Here is a 19,378-nt window from a genome sequence, read left to right as displayed (position 1 = left end):
GAGCATCACAGTCCTGCAGCTGAAATAACAGCCCAGGGCTCTGTCACTCCCTTCTCATCTGATCACAGTCATGTCTCCTGCCTCGATTTCCCTACCTTGCCAGCAAGATGCAACCCCCACTTCCTCCGGGATGAAGAAGAGATAAGATGCAGGTACACCCCTAAATCACACCCAGGTCTGGGTGTAGGGTACCTGGAGCTCTAGAAGTGGGGAATCCAGGATGAGGCTCTCCCTGCTCTCCCAGTCCAGCCCTGCTTCACACAGTGCTGGGCTCACCCACCCCAGCAATCCCAGCAATATGAGCCCAAGCTTTGGATTTCTCTGGCTCACTGGGGTGGCCTGGGAGGCCTCACAGCTCTCCCAGATGCCTTTAGTGCTGACACGTCAGGAAAAGCTGGGCCAGCCCCTGACCTGGGCAAATTCCAACTTCCGCAAGACAGACTTGGCTGCCAAGGCAAGGAGGGAGGTGACAGCTCTGGCAGGTACTGGCCAGCCCCCCACACCTCTGTTCCACCTGCCCAAGCGTTCCTGCCCACTTGCCCAACACCTATATTAGGGTGCAGATCCCATGGGAGCCATCAGCCCTCCTGGAGCCAAGTTCAGGGGCCAGGGTGCACATCCAGCAGAATGGGACTGGTCATTAGGGGGTCAGCCCTCCTCCCTCAGGGACATGTTGGAGGTGGGGCCTGCCCATCTGACAGAGGAATGTCCCTTGAAGCTGCTTGGAATGCCCACAGCATGCCAGGATGGTGTGGGAATACTCTCTCCTATCCCTTCCAGTACCTGCAACACTCGCCTGCATCCCCAGCTGGGCTTCAGACCTGTGTTCCCAGCTGGGATTGAGCCCCCAGGGCTGCAGGGGTTCCCCAGAGCCTCTCTTCCCTCTTGTGGGGTACACAGACCCTCGACAGTGCCAGCAGATGGAGAGCCTCCTGCCAGGGAGCTGCTGGCAGGACACAGAGCTGGGACCAGCTCAAAATATACCTGTGTCCCCCAGAACACCCCAGGAGCAACTCCGGGAATGTTGCCAGTGGGTGTGAGCTCAGGGTGGAGCTTCAAGGAGATCAGCCCTTACCTGAGGTTTTGTTGTGGAGCAGGAACTCCATCTGCAGCCGCTGCCCACTCCTCTCAGCCAGGGCCAGGGGCGTTGGGCACTGGGGGTCCCCGGTGTCACAGGTCACTGATGCCCCACAGAAGAGCAGAGCCTGCGTCTCTGCCAGGTCACTGGTGGTGACGGCCGCACACAGAGCCTGCAGCAGAAGCAGTGGTGAAGCTGATGGCTCTCACCGAGGAGGAGGAGGACGAGGAGGAGGAGGAGGAAACCCAAGCAAAAAGAGCCGGGGCCAGTGACCTGGAGCCAGCAAGCTGCCGGACCCCCGGCCGCCTCCCAGCCGCCTGGTCAGAACAAAGGAGGCTCAAACTGGGAGAAAAAGTTTGGAGCCGGCAGTGAATCCCTCCCTTAAGGAGCCGGGGTGAAGTCATACGGCAGCGGGGCGGGCCGGCCAAGCCAGAGTAGGAAAACAAACAAGCCCACATGCGAATTCCCTTGGCTGACTGGGCCCCCCATGTACTCCCACCGCTTGTAAAAACACTGCAGAAGCCACGGCAGGGGCAAAGCCATGGCAGAGGAGGAGGCGAGCAGCCAGAGTGACAGGATGGCATTCCCTGTGGGATATTCCTTGTGTGACCATTCTAGTCTGGCACCCTGCAAACAGCCAGCACCGGGAATGGGTGCCATGGGTGGTGATTAGGAGTGCTGGCCAGGTACTTCTAATTGGTACAAGCTGCCAAGCTGCCTCAACTGGGGTGTACGTCCAGCACCAGCTCACGTAAGCCCCATCCAGACCAGAGCTTGAACCCAAAACAATTTCCAAGCCAAGGAGACATAAACCCTAGGGCTGCCTGGCTGTGGTAGGGAGAGCCCATCTCGGACAAGGCTCCCCAGCCTGGACATGAAGCTGGTTACACCCCACAGCAGAGATGTTACCCTGTCCCCACAGCTGGTTATCCTTCCTGGAGACCCCAGACTTTGGTTTGGGGTGCACAGTGAGGATACAGGGTGTGTAATGGGGGCTGGGGAGATACAGGCAGGGAGGGATGGTGGGCGGTCTGCTTAGACACAGATTTCATTCCCAAATGAGCCTCAGGACCCCAGCTCAGCACCACTTTGCACCCAGGCAGAACCCCCACGCAGGTGCCCATCCCTGCAGGCCACTGACCCTGTCAAGCTCCTCCTGGTTGCCGAAGAGTGGGTGGTAGTGGCGGTACTTTCCCTCTCGGTATTTGGCGATGAGGAAGCGCCTCCTCTCCTGGCTGCCGCTGGTGGGGCTGATGGCCTCACTGGGAGGCACATTTGCAGCCCAAAACTGGTTGGCCATTACGTTGCCAAACTGCTGGAAGAGCTGTGAAAACAGTGACAAGGAGATGCCAACGTGACCATACTGCTGGGGCATGTGGGGGGGCTTTGCTGGGGGCAGGGGGCTGCCCCAGAAGAAAAGTGAGATGCAGCAAGAGCATGGGTGGTGTAGGGGAGTGGGGATGGGAGTGGGCAGGGTGCAGGTGCACCCACCCACCCACTGCAGGCATGCAGCATCTGACAGCCCCCACAGCCGCCAGCTCCCCTTCCTGCCCCAGAAAACCACATCTGGAAAGCAGAACGCAGCTGTGGGAGGTGGGGTGGTGCTCGGTAGCCATGGGGACAGATTCAAAGTGCTTTTGGTGGCTCCTCGCCATCCCGCTACCCACAGCTGAGCAATGCCATTACGAGATTTATCAGGAAGACCCACATCACCTCAATACCCGCGGGACACTGCCAGCACCCCGTAGTTGTTAGGGATGGAATGGGTGCATCCGAGAGCCGAGAAGGGGCGGTGCGATGGGGGCCCTGGGGATGCTGGGGTGGTTTCAGGCAGGGTTCCAGAGAGGGGAGGGGGAAGGCAGCAGCCGCAGGCAGCAGCTGGAAGCGGTGGGGAGCTCGGGGAGCAGGCAGGGCTGGAGGCGGGGGCTGCGCGGGTGGGACGCCTAGCAGGAATGCAGGATCCGAGCAGGATGGATGGGAAGAACGGAGCCAGCCGAGCCCTGCCGGCGGGAAATGGCTGCCAGGCTCGGTCTTGAAACGAATCCCAGCTGCCGCCGCCCACCCATCCCCGGCCCTGCCTGCGCCGACACATTCCTCCGCTCCGGCGGCCGGACCGCTCCGGGAATTGCTCTGCCCTCGGCCCTGCTCCAGCCCCACGGCCACGCACCCACGCACGGAGACACCGTCCGGCTGTGGCACATCAAGCCGCTTGTCCTTACCATGCTGAACTGGCTGCCAGGGGTGCACAGGGACAGGATAAAAGGCTGCTGGGCATCCTCTCCCCAGCCAAGCCACACCACGGTGTCCCCCCAAAGGACCAGCAGCCCACAGCGAGCAGCTCCATAATGCAGAAGGAACAGGGTGTCACCCCCAAAAGGACATTTTGGGACTGGTCTGTGCCACTACCTCAATCAGCTCCTCAGTCCACACCTTCCTGTCCATCTTCAAGCTCCGGACTTTGGTGATGCCAGGGCCCAATCCCCGGTGTTCCCCTGCCAGCAAGATGAGCCGTAAGGGACCCATTTTGGGGTGGGAAGGGGCCGGGATCCCCATTAGTCCCCCTCTGGTTATGGGTACCTGCACATCTCTTGCAGATGACAACACAGAGGTTGATGGAGGCCCAGTCAGGTTTGGGGGAGCCGCAGTCGGCACAGAAGCGGTTGGACTCCACCGCCCAGATCCTCTCGGCCACCTCCGAGTTGGAGAGTGCCTCAGTGATGGACTGCTGCATGGCCTCCACCCATTCCTCCTTCTCCTGCTCGGAGTCAGCAGAGAAGCTGCCAGGAGGGATGGGGGTGAGCTATACCATGGCTCAGGGTGGGCAGCACCCTCAGCACCCCCTCCCCACCCTGGGCTCACCTGAAGATCCTGTATGGTGTGGTGAGGTCAAAGCCTCGGCGATCCACCTCCTTGACGTTCCCCACATTCATCTCAATGTAGGTGATGCCAATCCCCAGCCGATAGTCCTGGTGGGGGAGGGTGGGCAAGGGATGAGGGGGGGATGGATGATGGGATCCAAGTGCCTGGGAGCTGGGGTAACTGTCCCTTCACTGCCCAGCTGTCATCCTGGGTATACCTGGGGCACCACAGACTGTGAAAGCAGCTACAGTGGGTGTCATGCTCCTGGGAGATCCCAAGGCTCAGAGCCAGCAGAGAGGGAGGGCTCACGGGGCAGCAGCCTGTGGCTTCTGTGCTGTCCCCATTTGAGGGGTGGTGGCAGGCCTGAGTGCCCTGGCTCACTCCTGCTCTGCTCAGGCTGGGAGTGCAAAGGGAAGGGGTCCCCCCTTGAAACGGCATCAGGGTCCCCCATAGTGCCACACAGCCCCCCCAGCAACCCACCTCCGCATTCTTGTAAAGGAATACTTTGTCCCCAGCCACCACCACAAAGAGCTTGTGCTTAAAGCCCCGCAGCTCCAGGAAGCCACTCTTATCAGCTAGCTCAGTGGCACTGTCAGAGGCTAAGGACATCGATGTCCTCGCTGCAGCTTTGCTCTTCTGCTCCTCTGCAATCTGCTGCAGGGTCCATATCCACTCATTGCGGTCTGCTGCGGGGCCAAAGGCAAGGCAGGTCAGGAACAGCCTGAGCCCAGGAGCCAATGGGACTCATCCCTTGGGCTGGGAAGGGAGAGGAGCTGGGGAACAGGGACCCCTGTCACTCACCATCATTCTCAGCCCGGAACACGAAGTTGCGGTTGTTGGTGACAACCTCAAATTTCTGGTCCCCAACACTGGAGACGCGGGAGATGGAGGAGACGGGAATGAGCCGCTTGGAGTAGGTATCCTGGGTCAGGGAGGGGGAGACACGCTGCTCATGTCTGTGGCCTCAGGGAAATGGGGCAGTTAGTGCCCCAGGTTCCCAGTGCTCCAGCTCCAATGCCCAGGAGGCTCTGAGCCTCCTACATCTCATCCCCAGCACCCAGCCGTGGCTGCTCCCTGGGATACTGGCCCTTGGTACAGCCACGTCTCCGAGTTGGGACGCCCAGAGGGAGGTGGCCCTGCTGGGGAAGCTCCTCTGCCACCTTCTCATCCCAAACCCCCAGATCCATCTTCTCCACCCACCTTTTCACTGTCAAAATAGCGGAGGTAGTCAGTGTCAAGCTTCACCCAGCGCTTCTGGTAGATGTAGGACCTGGGAGGGGACCGGAGGGACTCATTGGAGAGGATGCCCTTGAACTCAGGATGCTTCTGCTTGTGTATTCACGCCCCAGTTGCCAAAAGCCTGGGGCCACCTCATCATTGATCCTGCCCTGTGTCCCCAGCCCTCGATGTCCCCACCCTTCCATCACGTGCCATGTCCCCAGCCCTCCATTCTGCCCTGTGTCCCCAACCCTTAATCTAGTGCTCTATCCCCAGTCCTCCATCCTGCACAGGGATAAGAGGCCAGTCCCAGCCAGCCCTTGAAGTCCCCAGCCCTTGATCCTGTGCCCTCTCCCTGTGCCCTCATGTTGCTGCTGGGGATAGCAATGGGGACTTCATGCTTTCCTCCAGCACCAATTCAAACACGGAGCTCAGAACAAGGGCTGCCCCTAAAAGCCAAGCTGGATTCAAGCCAGGAGACACATTCCAGGAGAGGTCAGTAGCACCAGAGCAGAGGAAGAAGCTGTGCATCTCTATCAGGATGGGCATACAGATGAGGCAGGATCCTCTGGGGGCTGGAAGACCCCACCAGAGACCCCTTTGCCCTCCCCAGCTGGGAGTGCAAACCAGCCACTGGAAAAGGCAGAAGACTCTTCTGCCCATACCTTTAGCATAGGGCTGCAGGAGGAGCCAAGCCCTTTCCAGCACACCTCCAAGAAGCCCTGCAGTGCAGCCCCCTACCAGCACTGAACACCCAGGTCCCTCCTGCTGGTGGGGTTGGGGGCTAGTGTGGCAGCAGGGACACGGTTGCTTAAGGGTTTGTTTACTCAGGAAAGGTTTGCTGGAGCAGTTTCCCAGGGACCTTCCAGCTGCTCTCACTTCCCCAGCAGCACGGCTGCTCTGCTGCAAACAGCTAATTTTCCTCCTCCTCAGTGCAACTGCTGCCTTGGGGCTTAATTAGAGCCCAGATTAAGAAGCTCCCAAGTATCCCTCACACTCCTGTTTGATTGTTGCCTCCCAGCTAGTGCAGGGGCTCTTTGAGTGGGCTCCCTGTGCACACTGTGCTGGTTGTGCTCACTGGGTTCACTGGACTCTCTAGGGGATCACTGGCTCCTCACGCGCCCTGGAGCACACAGACACAAGCCCAGCACTTCCCCTCTTTTACTGTTGTACCACTCTGACTACCCACCATGAGTCTAGGATTTGGGGCTACTATCCCATGGGATAGGGGCTATCACCACCTCCTCCTGCAGCAAAGCCAGCAATGCCAAATGCACAGCTCAGCCCAGACACTCCACCTCCTCCCTGACAGCTTCTCTTGTGGTCACTGCTATTCCAGGGCTCCCCCAGAGGAAAAGCAGCTCTTTTCCCAGTGATGCAGGGTCTGAGAGGAAGATCGAGTTCCAGCCTCCCTTTCTCAGCAAAGTCAGTACAACAACTGGTGGCATCTGCTCTGAGAAAGGTTCTTTCACAAAAAAATGGGTGTTTCTAGCCTAAATCACAGGTTAGAAGGGAACAGAAGGAGCCCCAAGAAATGGATTTTCACCAAAGCAAAAGTACACCCCCATGAGCAGGAATGACAGATGAGAAAAGGAGGGGACAAGTAACCTTCTATGTCACACAGGGACCCCCAGATCATCACTCACCCCTGTGGCGGGTTCTTGTCCAGCCACCCTGCTTTGATGGTGGGTGACAGCAGGCTGGTGGCACTGGTGCCCTCCATGCTGTCACTCAGCGTGCCGGGGCTGCTGCCAGCAAAGGCGTCGGGCGCAGGCGGGTGCAGGCTGGGGTCCCTGTCACTCCAACTGCTGCCACCACTGGGGATGAGGAGCCGAGGGAGGGGGTTAAGAGCTGGCAGGTCTCGGGAGGGGCTGAGGCTCCCCGGCATGCTTCAGCCTCCCTGTGACCTTCCCTGAGGCGCAGGCAATGCAGGCCAGCTGTATGCAAGCAGGGACACTGGGGACAGTCCCCTCGGTGGGGTCCTGGCATGTCCCCCTGTTACAGTGAGCTCATGGGCACTCTGTTTCCCCTTCCCTGGGACCCTGTGACTCTGATCAGATAACCCTGAACCCCTCCTTCCTGCCCCAACGGGGCTGGCAGAGAGCCAGGGAAGCCCACCCTGTCCAAAGTCTATATAGACCCCTGACATTTCCTGTTCGTCCTCTTTTGCCCCACTCTCCACATGAACAGCACAGAATAAAGAGAGCTGAACCAACATATATTGGGGTAAGAGCCTCTTTTGGAAATCTTTGCCATCTCCTGATATTCCTCCCCTCACAGCCTGCTTACCTCTGAGCTAGCCTAGGATATTTAGGGGGCTGTGCAAGGGGGGAAACGTCATCCCCCCATCCCAGCGACAGCCCAGGCCTGAGTCCCAGCTCTGGGAGGGGGGACAGGGGCACCCCCAAGACTGCAGCCCCAACGCAGTGATATGCAGAGCTGCTCTCTGCTCACACACACTCACACGTGCTCCCACACACAGGTGCTGCACGTGTCCACGCGTGTGCACACTGTGCATCCACAAGAAGCCCTGAGCTGTGCACTCACCTGCCCTGCCATGCACAAGAGCTCTCTGCCCGTGCTCACACCCCCCACAGAAACAAAAACACCCCCTGGTTGGTACATGCACACATACCCCTTGCCTGTACACACACACAGCACGTCGCCAGCATCACATGCACATGTGCCCTGCATGCAGCACGGCAGCCACGCTCATACCTGGCAGGGGATGCACTGGGCTGGTCCTCACCAAACTCATCTTCACTGAAGAGGCTGTTGAAACGCACGGACCGTGGTCGCCCCATCCCAGGCTCAGCATCCTCCTGCAGAGACACACACTGGTGACACCTGGGGTCTCTTTGGTGCTGCCGCTGCACCACGAGGGCGCAGGGTGGATGGAAGGGGAAGGGACACTATGCCATGTCACCAGCCCATCCCCAGCTCAACGGGTGCCCACGGTGTCAAGGTGCCCAGGAAGAGGCATGCTGAGGCTCACAGAGAGAGGAAAGTGTAGCCAAGGGAGGAGCTGAACACCAGGATTGTTATTTATAGCAGCTAAAAATATCTGAGCTTCATGAGAAATCTCACATTGCCTCCTTGGCCTGGTGTTCCCAAGCCAAGCCAGATGGGGGCTTCAAGTGTTCAGGGAGCTCTGCAACTTCTGGGACTCCTCAAATCCATCTGTTCCCACCCCAGAGAGCGAGGGAGGCAGATAGAAATTCTCAATCCAGGGGTTACATTCAAGATGCAGTGCTGGAGATGTCTACTAGCACACACCCCGGGCATGTGAGTGTGGTGGGGTGCTGCACAGCTGTGGGTGCTCCCCAGAGACCCCAGAGGACCCAGTGGGTGCTTCTGGGGACACTTGGTGAGACCTGGTGGGTGCTCCCCAGGGACCCTCAAGTCCCAGCACCACTGAAAGACCTGACAGATACTTCCCAAGGACATTGAAGAACCAAGTTCCATCTCTGGAGTTTCAACCCCAATGGGAGACCCAGGGGGTACTCCCTAGGAACCTACGGGAGACCCAGTGGGTGCTCAGTGAGGCAGAACCCCTCTCTAGCCACTGCCAACATGCTCCTCCAGCCCTAACCAGTATCTCTGGAGCATCCCAAGGCTGGTACCTGTCCTTAGGGCCAGCCACCCTGCAAGCTCCTGCCCACCTCCAGCCCCACGGTGGGACCAACCTTGGCCATCTCTCCCGTTGGTCTGGCTATTTCCGACTCCCACGCCGAGTCCTCGTAGTCTGAGTCATCTGACAAAGGAGAGGGAAGATGCTGGGAATCAGCTGGGGTGGAGCAAGGGGTCCCAGTTCCCTCTGCTACCCTGGCGCCTGTGGGGACGATGATGCAGGCATGGCTGGCTTCCCCGTGCTTGCCCTTGGCAAATAACCATCCCATTCTTGTGACAACAAGGGTTTTATCAAGGAGTTTGGGGAAGAGCTGGGAAAGGGCAAAGTCCCACTAGTGGCACCTCCCAGCAGTGTCACAACACTCCTGGCCTCACCAGAAGGGGACTTGGTGACAGCAGCCCCAGAACTATGGCTCCATGCAGGCTCTCGTGTTTCTGCCTGGGAGCTCCTGCTGCTGGGGGCTCCCAGGGGCTTTTTCCACAGCTTGTTTTCCAGGGTAGATTCCCCTCCCTCCTCTCCTATTCCTTATCAGCTCCCGAGCTTGTGCACCGTGGAAATGAGATCCCAGATGATGATGGGAACAAGAGATGGTTCCTCCTCACCCAGCACCCACATCAGCAGGAATCCTGGTCAGGATTGGAACCCCACAGGGAATAAGTGGCCCCAGACAGCCTGGCCCTGGCAGACACCCAGTCCCAAATCCCACTGAGAATCTGGACCAGATTCCTCCCAAAACCCCAACCCAGATGATGGTGTTTGGGCCCTGGCAGCAGGCAAAGATGCTGTCAGGCTGCAGGGGGTTGAGAGGTGCAGGTAAATGCTCACCTTGGCACCACAGAAACCCCCTGAAAACTCTGCATCCCAAACCCATCAGGGTGGGAGCAGCTTTCCTCCCTGCACCCCCCAACAGATAAGCTCTGTCCTGATAACCTGTCCACAGCTTCTCCCAGCTTCTGAAACACACCCCAGCTCCCAGCTAAACCAGTGCTGCTGGCTTTGAGAAGCACCCAGCACCCCACACAGCTCATCCCTTTCTCCTCCTTCCAGCAGAGCTATTCCAGCTGAAGTATAGTCCAACCAGGGCCGCACCCTGAGACCAAACCTTCACCTCTCCATGGGGATCCCCAGCTCAGCATTGCTCCCTGCAGTTGGCTGAGCCCCAGGGACACCCTGAGGATGAGGCTGGGGGATGCAAAGGCACAGTCCTGGGACCCCAGAACCAGGGATATCTGCATTTCAGCCTCCTGATAGGTTCACTTTTCCTCTGTGAGTGAGTGAAAGCTTTGCTCTGCCCTAGGAGAGGCTGCACCCAAACTCCCAGTTCACATCTCACATCCCCTGAAACTCCCAACCCAGGTCTTACACCCCTTCCCTGAAGCCCCCAGCTCACACCTCACACACCCTAAATCCCCCAGCCCAGGTCTTGCACCCCTGACCCCCCCAGCTCAGAAGCCAAGAAAGGGGATACAGAAGAAAGGGACCACAGCAGGGGCAGAGGAACAAACTGACAAGAAGGAAGGCACAGCACCCATGGGATGGATGCTGATGGATTGGCAGCCAGATATCCCAAGGCTTGTGCTGGGAAGACTGGAGAGGCCCCCCTTGTACTCACCAAACTCTGGCACGAAGGGAAGGGTGGCCTTGGAGGGCAGCGCTGGTGGGGTTGGTGGCACCTGGGTGCGAGGCAGGGGAAGCAGGGAGGACACGGTGACACCAGGTGCTCTTTCAGTGATGGGGACCTCCTCTTTGGCAGGGATGCTGTGGGAGAGAGGAGCAAGCACTGCCTTATGCCAGCCCCTGCCTCACTTCCCAACCCTGATACACCTGCAGGGGTGGGGTCACAGAGGACCCCCAAAAGGGACCAAACCCCAGCAGAACCAGACCCACAAACCAATTCCTACAACCCCACGGTAATGCCTTTCCTGTGTTTGGGTTATACGACTACTTTTCTAGCCTGGAAATGTTTTCCTGGCATCCAACCTCACTCCCCTGTGTGTCCTTCACAGCTCAGGATCCTTATCTGACTCTGGGAAACCTAAGCCACCCACAGCCTTGAAGCGACATCCCAGAGGAGGTTGTTTTCTTTCCTCCAGTCTAAACAATGGCAGAGTTGCTTCCTTAGCTCGTTTGCAAGTGGCCACAGGGTTCCTTGAGCAGGATGGGGGTCCTAGGGATGCTCTGTGCCACCAGCTTCCTTATGGTGGAGTGGACACTGGAGATCTAGGGTGGCTGCTATGGCAGCAAGAAATCCTGGAAATGGAGCTTCTCCCAGCTCGGTGACCAATGCTCCCAGCCCCAAAACCTTGACCAGTGGGGAGAGGGACCATGAGACTTCCTCTCCACAGAGCCCAAGCAGCTGGGCTCAGCTACTCCTACCTCCTGTTCCTTGCTTCCTGCCTTCCTGAGACTGAAAGGTGACAGGCAATCAGTAGAAACCTCTGGGGTAATGGTGTTTTCAAGGGCAGGAAATTAAGAAGTTTCTCCAGGGTATAAAAATACAAAGTACCTTTGAAGCATCCCTGAATCCAGGGAGAGGGCAGAGGCAGTGGGCAGAATTTCTACCCCAAGCCCCAGGCTGGTGAGACCCATGGGACCTGCATGCTAGCACCATCCCCATCCTTGCCCAGCTACCTCCCACTGCAGCCATAAAAAGGAACAGCTGGTTCTGGATATTGGGAAGAAGTTCTTCCCACTGGGGGTGGTGAGGCCCTGGCACAGGTTGCCCAGAGATGCTGTGACTGCCCCATGCCTGCAAATGTTCAAGTCCAGGTGGGACAGGGCTTGGAGCAACCTGGTCTAGTGGGAAATGTCCCTGCCCTTGGCAAGGGCTTTAAGGTCCCATCCAATCCAAACCATTCTGTGATCCCACGATTCCATGGCCAAGGATGCCCTCAGCACGCCATGGTTTCTGGGATGTGCCTCCCAGCACATGGCTTGTGCTCAACAGCTTTCCCTTAGCTTGGGGTGAGCTGGAGAAGAAACTTCTCCCTGACTGGAGCAGGAAGCAGGCAAGGCAAGGACGGGAGTGCTGGCTCACCCTGGGTCAGCCTGACCTCATTTCTCAGCAGCTATTTCCATGGGAACCAGCCACAACCATCCATACATTAGGGAATGCTGGCAGGGAAGGAGGGGAGCATGGGCAGGGGAGTGTGGGCAGTGGAACAGCACTGCTCCCAACACCACCAGGCAGGAGCTGCTGGAGCACCCAGCTGTGCAGAGACCCAGAGACATGGAGGTGACAGTGCACAAGCCACAGAGCCTCCAGCAAGAGCCTGGCTGGGGTCTGCACCTGTGCAGCCACCCAGGATGGTGTTTGTCCCCTGGGGTGTGGTTTGAGGGGCTGCAACACAAGCCCCAAGGCCAGCAGTGAGATGACAAGCCTCAGGCCAGGACAACCCCAATTTCCTGGATGAGGACTTCTCAGGAGGGTTTCTGGCTCAGCCCCAGTCCTGTCCAGCCTCTAGCCCCACCAACCCAGGGACTAGCAGGATGGGCACCCGCAGAGCTCAGGCACAAATAATACCCCAGTTTCCCAAAACACCCTCTGTCTGCCTGCTCCACCTGTCATCATCTGCTGCTGTAGCATCCCTGGGCTTCATGTCCCCCCCATGGCTCCATGGAGTAGCGTGGGTGCCCTGCACTTCCTGGACCCCCATGCAGCCATGCCCAAAGGATGCCAGTCCTGCTCCAGGCAGGGTCTGGCTGATGCCACCTCTGCCATTAGAGAAGTGGCAAACCAGTGCCTTATGTGCCACCCCTTATCAGAGCAGCACCTTAAATGCTATCCTTTATCTAAGCCTCTCTTCTAAGGGGGCAGAGAGGGCTGCTCTCCCACAGCCACCACCCCAAAGCCAAACCTCTGCCCAGGCCACCCCCCCTGCCCTGTTCACCCAGCCCTCTGAAAATGAGTCTTCTGTCATCACATCCTTGGACATCACTTTCTACAACCCCCTCACCTCACCAGCTGCTCAGTGGTCTGCTCTAACCCTAGACCATCTCCTGGACATGGAGAGGGGGTGCCCCCCCTCACTGACAGCCTCATCCCACAGTCAGGATGCAGACATGCTCATGGGATCCTCTGTGGGGTGTCCAGATCTGAGCCATCAGTGGCCAAAACTGGGGCTCACAGCCCCGCTGCTGGCATTGGGAGGGTGGCTTCAAATCCAGAACTGGTGAGAGAGCTCCCAGTGTTGAACACAGTTGCTGCCATCAACCCGTGGGAGGTAGCATCTCAGACATCCCACACGCAGCAGGGCTGGGGTGATCCTGTCACCTCCTGGCACAGAAATGGTCGGGGTAGCCCAGGGTTTGGGGGGATGGTGAGAACTCGGAGGTGAACACGGCCTGGAGGAAACCACAGTGTGGCTCTGCAAGCAGCTAGGAGGAAGCCAGGGACCACAGCAGCACAGCCGGAAGTGAGGGGAGATGGTTGGGTGGCGTCACCTCAGAAATGCCCAGGTCACTTGCTCTGCTCCCAGGCTGTTTGCACATGCAGGGCTGCTCCAGCTCTTCCTCAGCCCTCATGCTCAGAGCTCCCTCCCCTGTGGGCACTTCCACCTCCACAAGGGGTTGATGGTGGGCTCTCATTCCCACCCAGACACAGGACCAGGCCAATGCAGCTGCCTCACAGCTGCTGTCAGAGCCCTGGTCCCAGCCTGGATGCAGTGAGCATCACCCTGACGTGGGCAAGTACCATCCAGACCTGGGCAAACATTACCCTGATGTGGGCATCAGCTCAGCACGAGCAAGGATCACCCAGACATGAGCAACCATCAGCCCCAACACGGGCAAGCATCCCCCACTGTTGTTGGTCCCTGAGAAGCCCAGCATTATCCCCAGGCCTTTCATGTTCACTGGCTGCAGGTGCCCAGGTCAGGTCCCCCCAGGGGGCAGGAGATGGGTTTGGGGCCAACAGCAGCACCCTAGGGCTGTGGAGCTCCCTCGGACCCAGCACAGGGCACTTTGGCCAGTCACCCATCACTGCAGGGAGATCCAGTGTGGACAGCTTCCCAAGCTCCCAGCAGATGCTGCCCCACACGTAGAGCCGGGTCCCAGCACCCACCACAGGGTGCCTCACTGTCCTCACCACAGCACCTCCTCCACCCACAGGCATGGCCAAGCACCAGCACTGGCCAAAGTCATAGAATTATGGAATGGTTTGGTTGGGAAAAGACTTCAAAGCTTATCTCATGCCATAGGCAGGGACACCTACAACCCCAGATTACTCCAAGCTCCACCCACCCCAGCTTTGAACACCTCCAGGGATAGGGAAGCCACAACTTCTCAGGGCAGCCTATGCCAGGGCCTCACCACCCTCAGAGGGAAGAATTTCTTAGGAAACGATAGCTCCTTATTTTTAAAATGTTCTCAAAACAAGAACCCACCTATAGCCAATATATTCCTGGTCATACAATTAAAGTGACTTTTAAAATCAAGAGTTTTGGGGTTCAGCTGGTTAGTTCTGAACTCCCCAATATATCCATAATGCATAAATTTGGATGCACAAATATACTCCTGTATATATTCACTACAGAAATATACATACATACATCTCTACAGACATACACCCATACAAGCACAACACATGTAATTTATATGTTATGAGTGCATAATAGCACACCAAGTGGCTCTGCCACGGTGACCCCAGAGTCCCCCACGTCACTGGAGTACCCATGTGTCCAGGGGTGCTGTTCAGCCACCCCATCCTGAGTCTCATGGTCCTGCATGCAGCTCCCTTATGCACCCCCAGCTCCCGCGGGGCAGCTCCAGCGGGGAATCCCAGCCCCGAGTGGCACAGCCAGGATGGGCAGCGCCCGTCCCCGGGGCACCGACAGTGCCCGTCCCCGGGGCACCGCGCCCGTCCCCGGGGCACCGACAGTGCCCGTCCCCGGGGCACCGTGCCCGTCCCCGGGGCACCGTGCCCGTCCCCGGGGCACCGACAGTGCCCGTGAGCAAACGGGGCAGGAAACACCCGCTGGAGCCGGCAGGGCGAAAGGCGCATCCGGTAGCGTCGGCAGCGTTCGATCCCATCCCCAAAAATCCCTCCGCCCCGGGCCCCGCCGGCTGCTCCTGGCACGGTACAGCCGTGCCCCCCTACCTGGGCAGTGAGAGGAACCGCGGTGGGAGCGAGCGGCACCGCGGGGAGGGACGGGGGGAGGCCGGCAGGGAGCGGAGCTTCTCGCCCCGGCACTTCCTGCACTGCCCGAACTGCAAAACTTCCTGAGCTGGCCGGAGCAGCGGCATGTCCTGCATAGCAAATCCTCACCATGGCCCTGAGAACCACGGCATGGCCACTGCCAGAACGCTGGCACAGCTGGCACAAAACACCCAGCACGGACGGCACTAAACCCACGGCACAGCTGGCACCAAACACGCAGCACAGATGGCACTAAACGCTGGCACAGCTGGCACCAAACACCCAGCATGGACGGCACTAAACACTGGCACAGCTGGCACTAAACACCCAGCACGGACAGCACTAAACCCAGGCACAGCTGGCACCAAACACGCAGCATGGACAGCACTAAACCCAGGCACAGCTGGCACCAAACACCCAGCACAGACGGCACTAAACCCACAGCACAGCTGGCACCAAACCAGCATGGCAAGTACCAAACTGATGGCACGTCCAGCACCAAACCAGCACAGCTTGCACCAAAGTGGCAGCTATAGGCCTTATGGTGCCCGGGCAGCTTTCTGGCCAGGGCAGGATGGAGAGTGGCTCCAGGAGGATTTGGGTGACTATCTTGGTGCAGAAATGCAGTGATGGGAACAGTTCCCAACAGGGGTGCCAGGATGGACACTGTTGATCCAGAGCCCAAGGAGCACCAGGGACAGCTGCTGCCCACCCCATGGCATGCCAGCACCCCACAGCAGCTGCCTGAGCCCCCTCCCCAGCTCAGCATTCCAGCCCACTTTCTGCAGATTAGGGTCAGAGCATGGGCAGAGGGATCACTTCCACCCACCCTACCACAAAAAGCCATTGGGACACAGGGATGGGAAGCTGGAGGGGGAACCCAGCCACCAGCCCTCCCATTCTCACCCTGACTGCACACATCCAGCACCATCCATCCAGCTGGATGGTCCCATCCAGCACCATCAGTCAGGACAAACCCAGCCTCACTCCCAGGACCCCCCTCAGGGGACCAGCTAGACACCCCAGCTCCAGGAACATATCCCTTAGAGTCTGTGGGTCCTGGGGAGGTTGTGGGGAAGGACTCCCAAGGTGGAGGGGGCACACAAGCTTGGTGACATTCCCTTACCTGACCCCGGGAGGGTGCTGGCACCCAGGAGCTTGTCTACCCCCTCCAAACTGCACTCCCAGTCCTCATTCCACATCTGCTTGTGCTCTGCAGGATTTGGGAGTGCAGTGGGTGACTGGGACATCGAAGGGCTGGCTGCAAGCACTGCTGTCCTGAAATTCCAGCCTGCTCCCATGTCATCTGGCCACTGCAGCTGGCAGTAGCTTTGTTCCATGTTCCCTGTGCGCAGTGGTTCACTGTTTGCACCCACTGGTGTCAAGAGTTCCTCAGGCTTCAGCACTGCCCACATTGCAGGTGGGGGGAAGGCAGGGCTCTACACTGTTGTGGGGATTGCACCCCAGCCCATGCCAGGCTGGAGTGACCTAGGTGACTGGGATGATCAGGGTGGATACATCCAGCTAAGCCAAAATAAATATTTCAGCATCCCCTGCCCTGGTGCTGGTACCCTGGAGAAATGTGCTGTGGCCTGGGGCAGGGATACTCCCCGGGGTGATGCTGGGGCTGGGGGAAGGGTTAGTACCCCCACGGGACATGCTGGTGCTGGGGGTACCCTCAGGAGATGTGCTAAGGTCTGGGGTGGGCATAGGTACCCCAGGCAACCCGTGTCATGACCCTGAGGGTCCCACCCACATCACAGTAGCCCCCCACACAGACCCTGCTGCCTTGGGGCATCCCCAAGCCCATGCCCCTGCCTCCCCCCTTACCTCCTCTGTGCCCTGGGCGGCAGCACAGGGGGACGGTCAGGCAGTGGAGGGCCCTTCAGGTTCTGGCACTTGGTTTCCAGTTGGTGTCGCTTGGCTGGCAGTGGTGGCAATGGGGGTCTCGCCCTGCTGTCAGCAAGGGGCTTCTCCCCAAGGGCTGGCGGAGAGGGGTCCTCCAGGACTGGGAGATGGCTGCAGGACGCAGGGTGGGGCTCGGGGCTGTCCCCCAGTAGAGACAGTGAGAATTTGAGGGGGGGCCGGCAGCCCACCCTGGGTGGGATGGGTGGGGGCAGCTGGGTGAAGCTTGCCCCCCTCTCTGGCTCCAGCAGTGGGGTCCCACCTGGCCCTGGCAGGCCCCGGGGCTCCGGCTGCTCGGGCCCTGCCGCAGCGCTCGGGCGGAAGATGTGGCGTTTCATGGGGACAGGTTTGGTGGCAGGGGGCTGCTGAGCCCCAGCGGGGAGCGGGGCCTCAGCGAAGGCTTTCTGCAAGCCCAGCAGGATGCGGCGGCGGTGGCCGGGCAGCAGCACCCCAAGGCGGGTGAGCCCCTCATCTGTCAGAGCCCGGCAGTCCCACACTGACCACAGCTCACTTTGCTGGAAGCTTTCCACATACTGGTCGAGGTGGAGGGCAGACAGCCAGGCAGCCACTGGCAGAGATCCCTCCTCCTCCATGGCAGGGGGCTGGCCACAAAAACCTGCACCGCTCAGTGCATCTTCTGTTGCCAGCGAGGCTCAGGATGACATCAGGACCTGGGAATGGAGACAACAGGATCAGGATCAGTCCCAAAACACACACCAGGTGAAGCCTAGGGTCCCAAAACCAGTGAAGCAACCTGGTTTTACTATGGCCTCCGACCATGCTGTGTCCCCTGGATCACCCAGTCCTGAACTGGTGTGGAAATACTAGAGGGTCCCAGTTTAGGCATTGAAACATAGAGGCAATCCCTTTAGAAGTGAAGGCACTATGAGGCCCCAGCTTGGGCCCAGGGGGTGACATTTGGGCTGTGGGACAGAGCAGTAGTAGGGGATTATCCACATTGTGAATAATCAGGGAATATGTCCTAATATGCCCGATTCTAGGGCAAGGCAGCTGTTGGCTGCACCTCAGGGCAGTCACCCTCCAGGATGCAGCTCCCCTGGTTTACAGCAGCAAGCCAGAATGGAGTTGCATGGACAGTTGGATCCAGAAGGCTGTCCCCTCTCCTGGGCTGTCCCTGTCACAGCCAGTGGCAGGGTGCTGTCGCTGGAGCCCCCAACCCAAACCACATCAAACCCCTCCTCACAGACCATATGCCCACCATGGCATTACTCCCAGCTCCAGAGCCCTGTCTGTCCCTGGCATTGCTCTAGCATGGCACCACACCCTGCAGTGCTGGCAGAGCACCTGTGCAGCACCCCTGGTGCACACACCTAGCAGAGCGCCTTGTGGCATGCAGAGCTTGGGACATGGGGCTCACTTGGTGTCTCAGCTCCTGCAGCAGAACATCCATCCCACACCATAGCTGTTGGCAGGGCAAATCCCTGTTATCCCAACAAGCAGCAGATGGGATTCCCTGCCCTTCCCACCCACCAGCATCACGGTCTCGGCAGGCTCCAGGCAGGAGGCAGATCCCATCACGCCGGCACATACAGCACTGCTAGCGAGCCCAGCACCACCTTATTTTGTGTTTGCTGGAGGTTTTTCTAGACCTGCTAAAGAAGGAGCCAGAGGATTTCCTGGAGCTGTAAATAGGCCGGTCTGATCTGCCGTCAGAGTCACATTTGCTGTGACTCAGGCAGGTCCCTCAGCAGCACTTGCGGTTTCGGTGCAAAGTGCACAGCCGAGCAAGGCTCGTCCTCAACCCGGCACTGACTGGACACTGCCGAGCCCGAGGCATCACGGGGTTCCCACTGCACCTCGAGACAGCAGCATCTCAGTGCTGCTGCTGGGATGTGGCCACAGTGCCACTTCCCTGGCACTTCCTGGTACAGTTTGGCTTTGCTTCAGGCTCCAAGGACCAAGTGCTTGGAGCCTGAAGCCTTTGCTTCCTTCTCCAAGGAAGAAGCAAGAGGGACACAGAGCTGGCTGACCCCTGTGGCTCCTTGCTGGCAGCACCAGACAAATCAGCAGCACCCAGGACCTTCCCGCTGGTCCCAGCAATCCCAACCAGCACCCCAAAAATCCCTGAATCGGAATAAAATTATCTCTCTCCCACCTCCACACCTAGAAAACCCTCATCTATTACTGCAAATGGATAAGTAATGGTGCCGGGTGACGTTGCTGCCACCACATCCCAGTGAACACCAGCACAGGCAGGCTCAACCCCAACTGGGCACTGCCTCTGGAGGAGCAGGGGGAAATACAGTGACACCAGTATGGGGCTCCCACAAATCTCCCCCTGTCCTGGCTAGAGCCAGGAGTCACCACCACTGTCACCCACTGACACCAGTGCCAACATCCCTGGTGCTGTGCCAGGTCATCGCTGCAGCGGTGGGACAGACCTATCAAGAAGGGACAGCTGCACCAGCACTCACCACTGGCACTGCCCCAGCATTATCTGGGCTGGCTGAGGGCCCTCCTTGCTGCTGACCGGGGACAGGGATGAGGACAAAACTCCAACGAGGGAAGTGTGGGGTCCCCGGTGTGCCAG

General features: G+C 58.9%; 1 protein-coding gene across 1 annotated transcript in view; it reads right to left on the bottom strand.

Moving 5' to 3' along the window:
- The window catches only part of ARAP1 (ArfGAP with RhoGAP domain, ankyrin repeat and PH domain 1), a 30,332-nt gene extending 10,954 nt beyond the window's left edge, over positions 1-19,378 (bottom strand). The window contains exons 1-14 of the mRNA XM_077790940.1: positions 19,263-19,378; positions 16,753-17,498; positions 10,399-10,544; positions 8,842-8,909; positions 7,874-7,977; positions 6,802-6,972; positions 5,138-5,207; positions 4,739-4,859; positions 4,418-4,623; positions 3,938-4,044; positions 3,656-3,855; positions 3,485-3,570; positions 2,220-2,402; positions 1,076-1,250 (exon numbers count right to left, since the gene is read on the bottom strand). Coding sequence (XP_077647066.1) covers positions 1,076-1,250; positions 2,220-2,402; positions 3,485-3,570; positions 3,656-3,855; positions 3,938-4,044; positions 4,418-4,623; positions 4,739-4,859; positions 5,138-5,207; positions 6,802-6,972; positions 7,874-7,977; positions 8,842-8,909; positions 10,399-10,544; positions 16,753-17,420 — 2,305 coding nt within the window. The 5' untranslated portion in view covers positions 17,421-17,498; positions 19,263-19,378. The remainder of the gene's footprint in view (positions 1-1,075; positions 1,251-2,219; positions 2,403-3,484; positions 3,571-3,655; positions 3,856-3,937; positions 4,045-4,417; positions 4,624-4,738; positions 4,860-5,137; positions 5,208-6,801; positions 6,973-7,873; positions 7,978-8,841; positions 8,910-10,398; positions 10,545-16,752; positions 17,499-19,262) is intronic.

This window comes from Lonchura striata, chromosome 2 (genome assembly GCF_046129695.1).
Source record: "Lonchura striata isolate bLonStr1 chromosome 2, bLonStr1.mat, whole genome shotgun sequence".
Classification (NCBI taxonomy): Eukaryota; Metazoa; Chordata; class Aves; order Passeriformes; family Estrildidae; genus Lonchura; species Lonchura striata.
The sequence above is the reverse complement of the archived record's forward strand: the minus strand, read 5'-3'. Positions and strand labels throughout refer to the sequence as shown.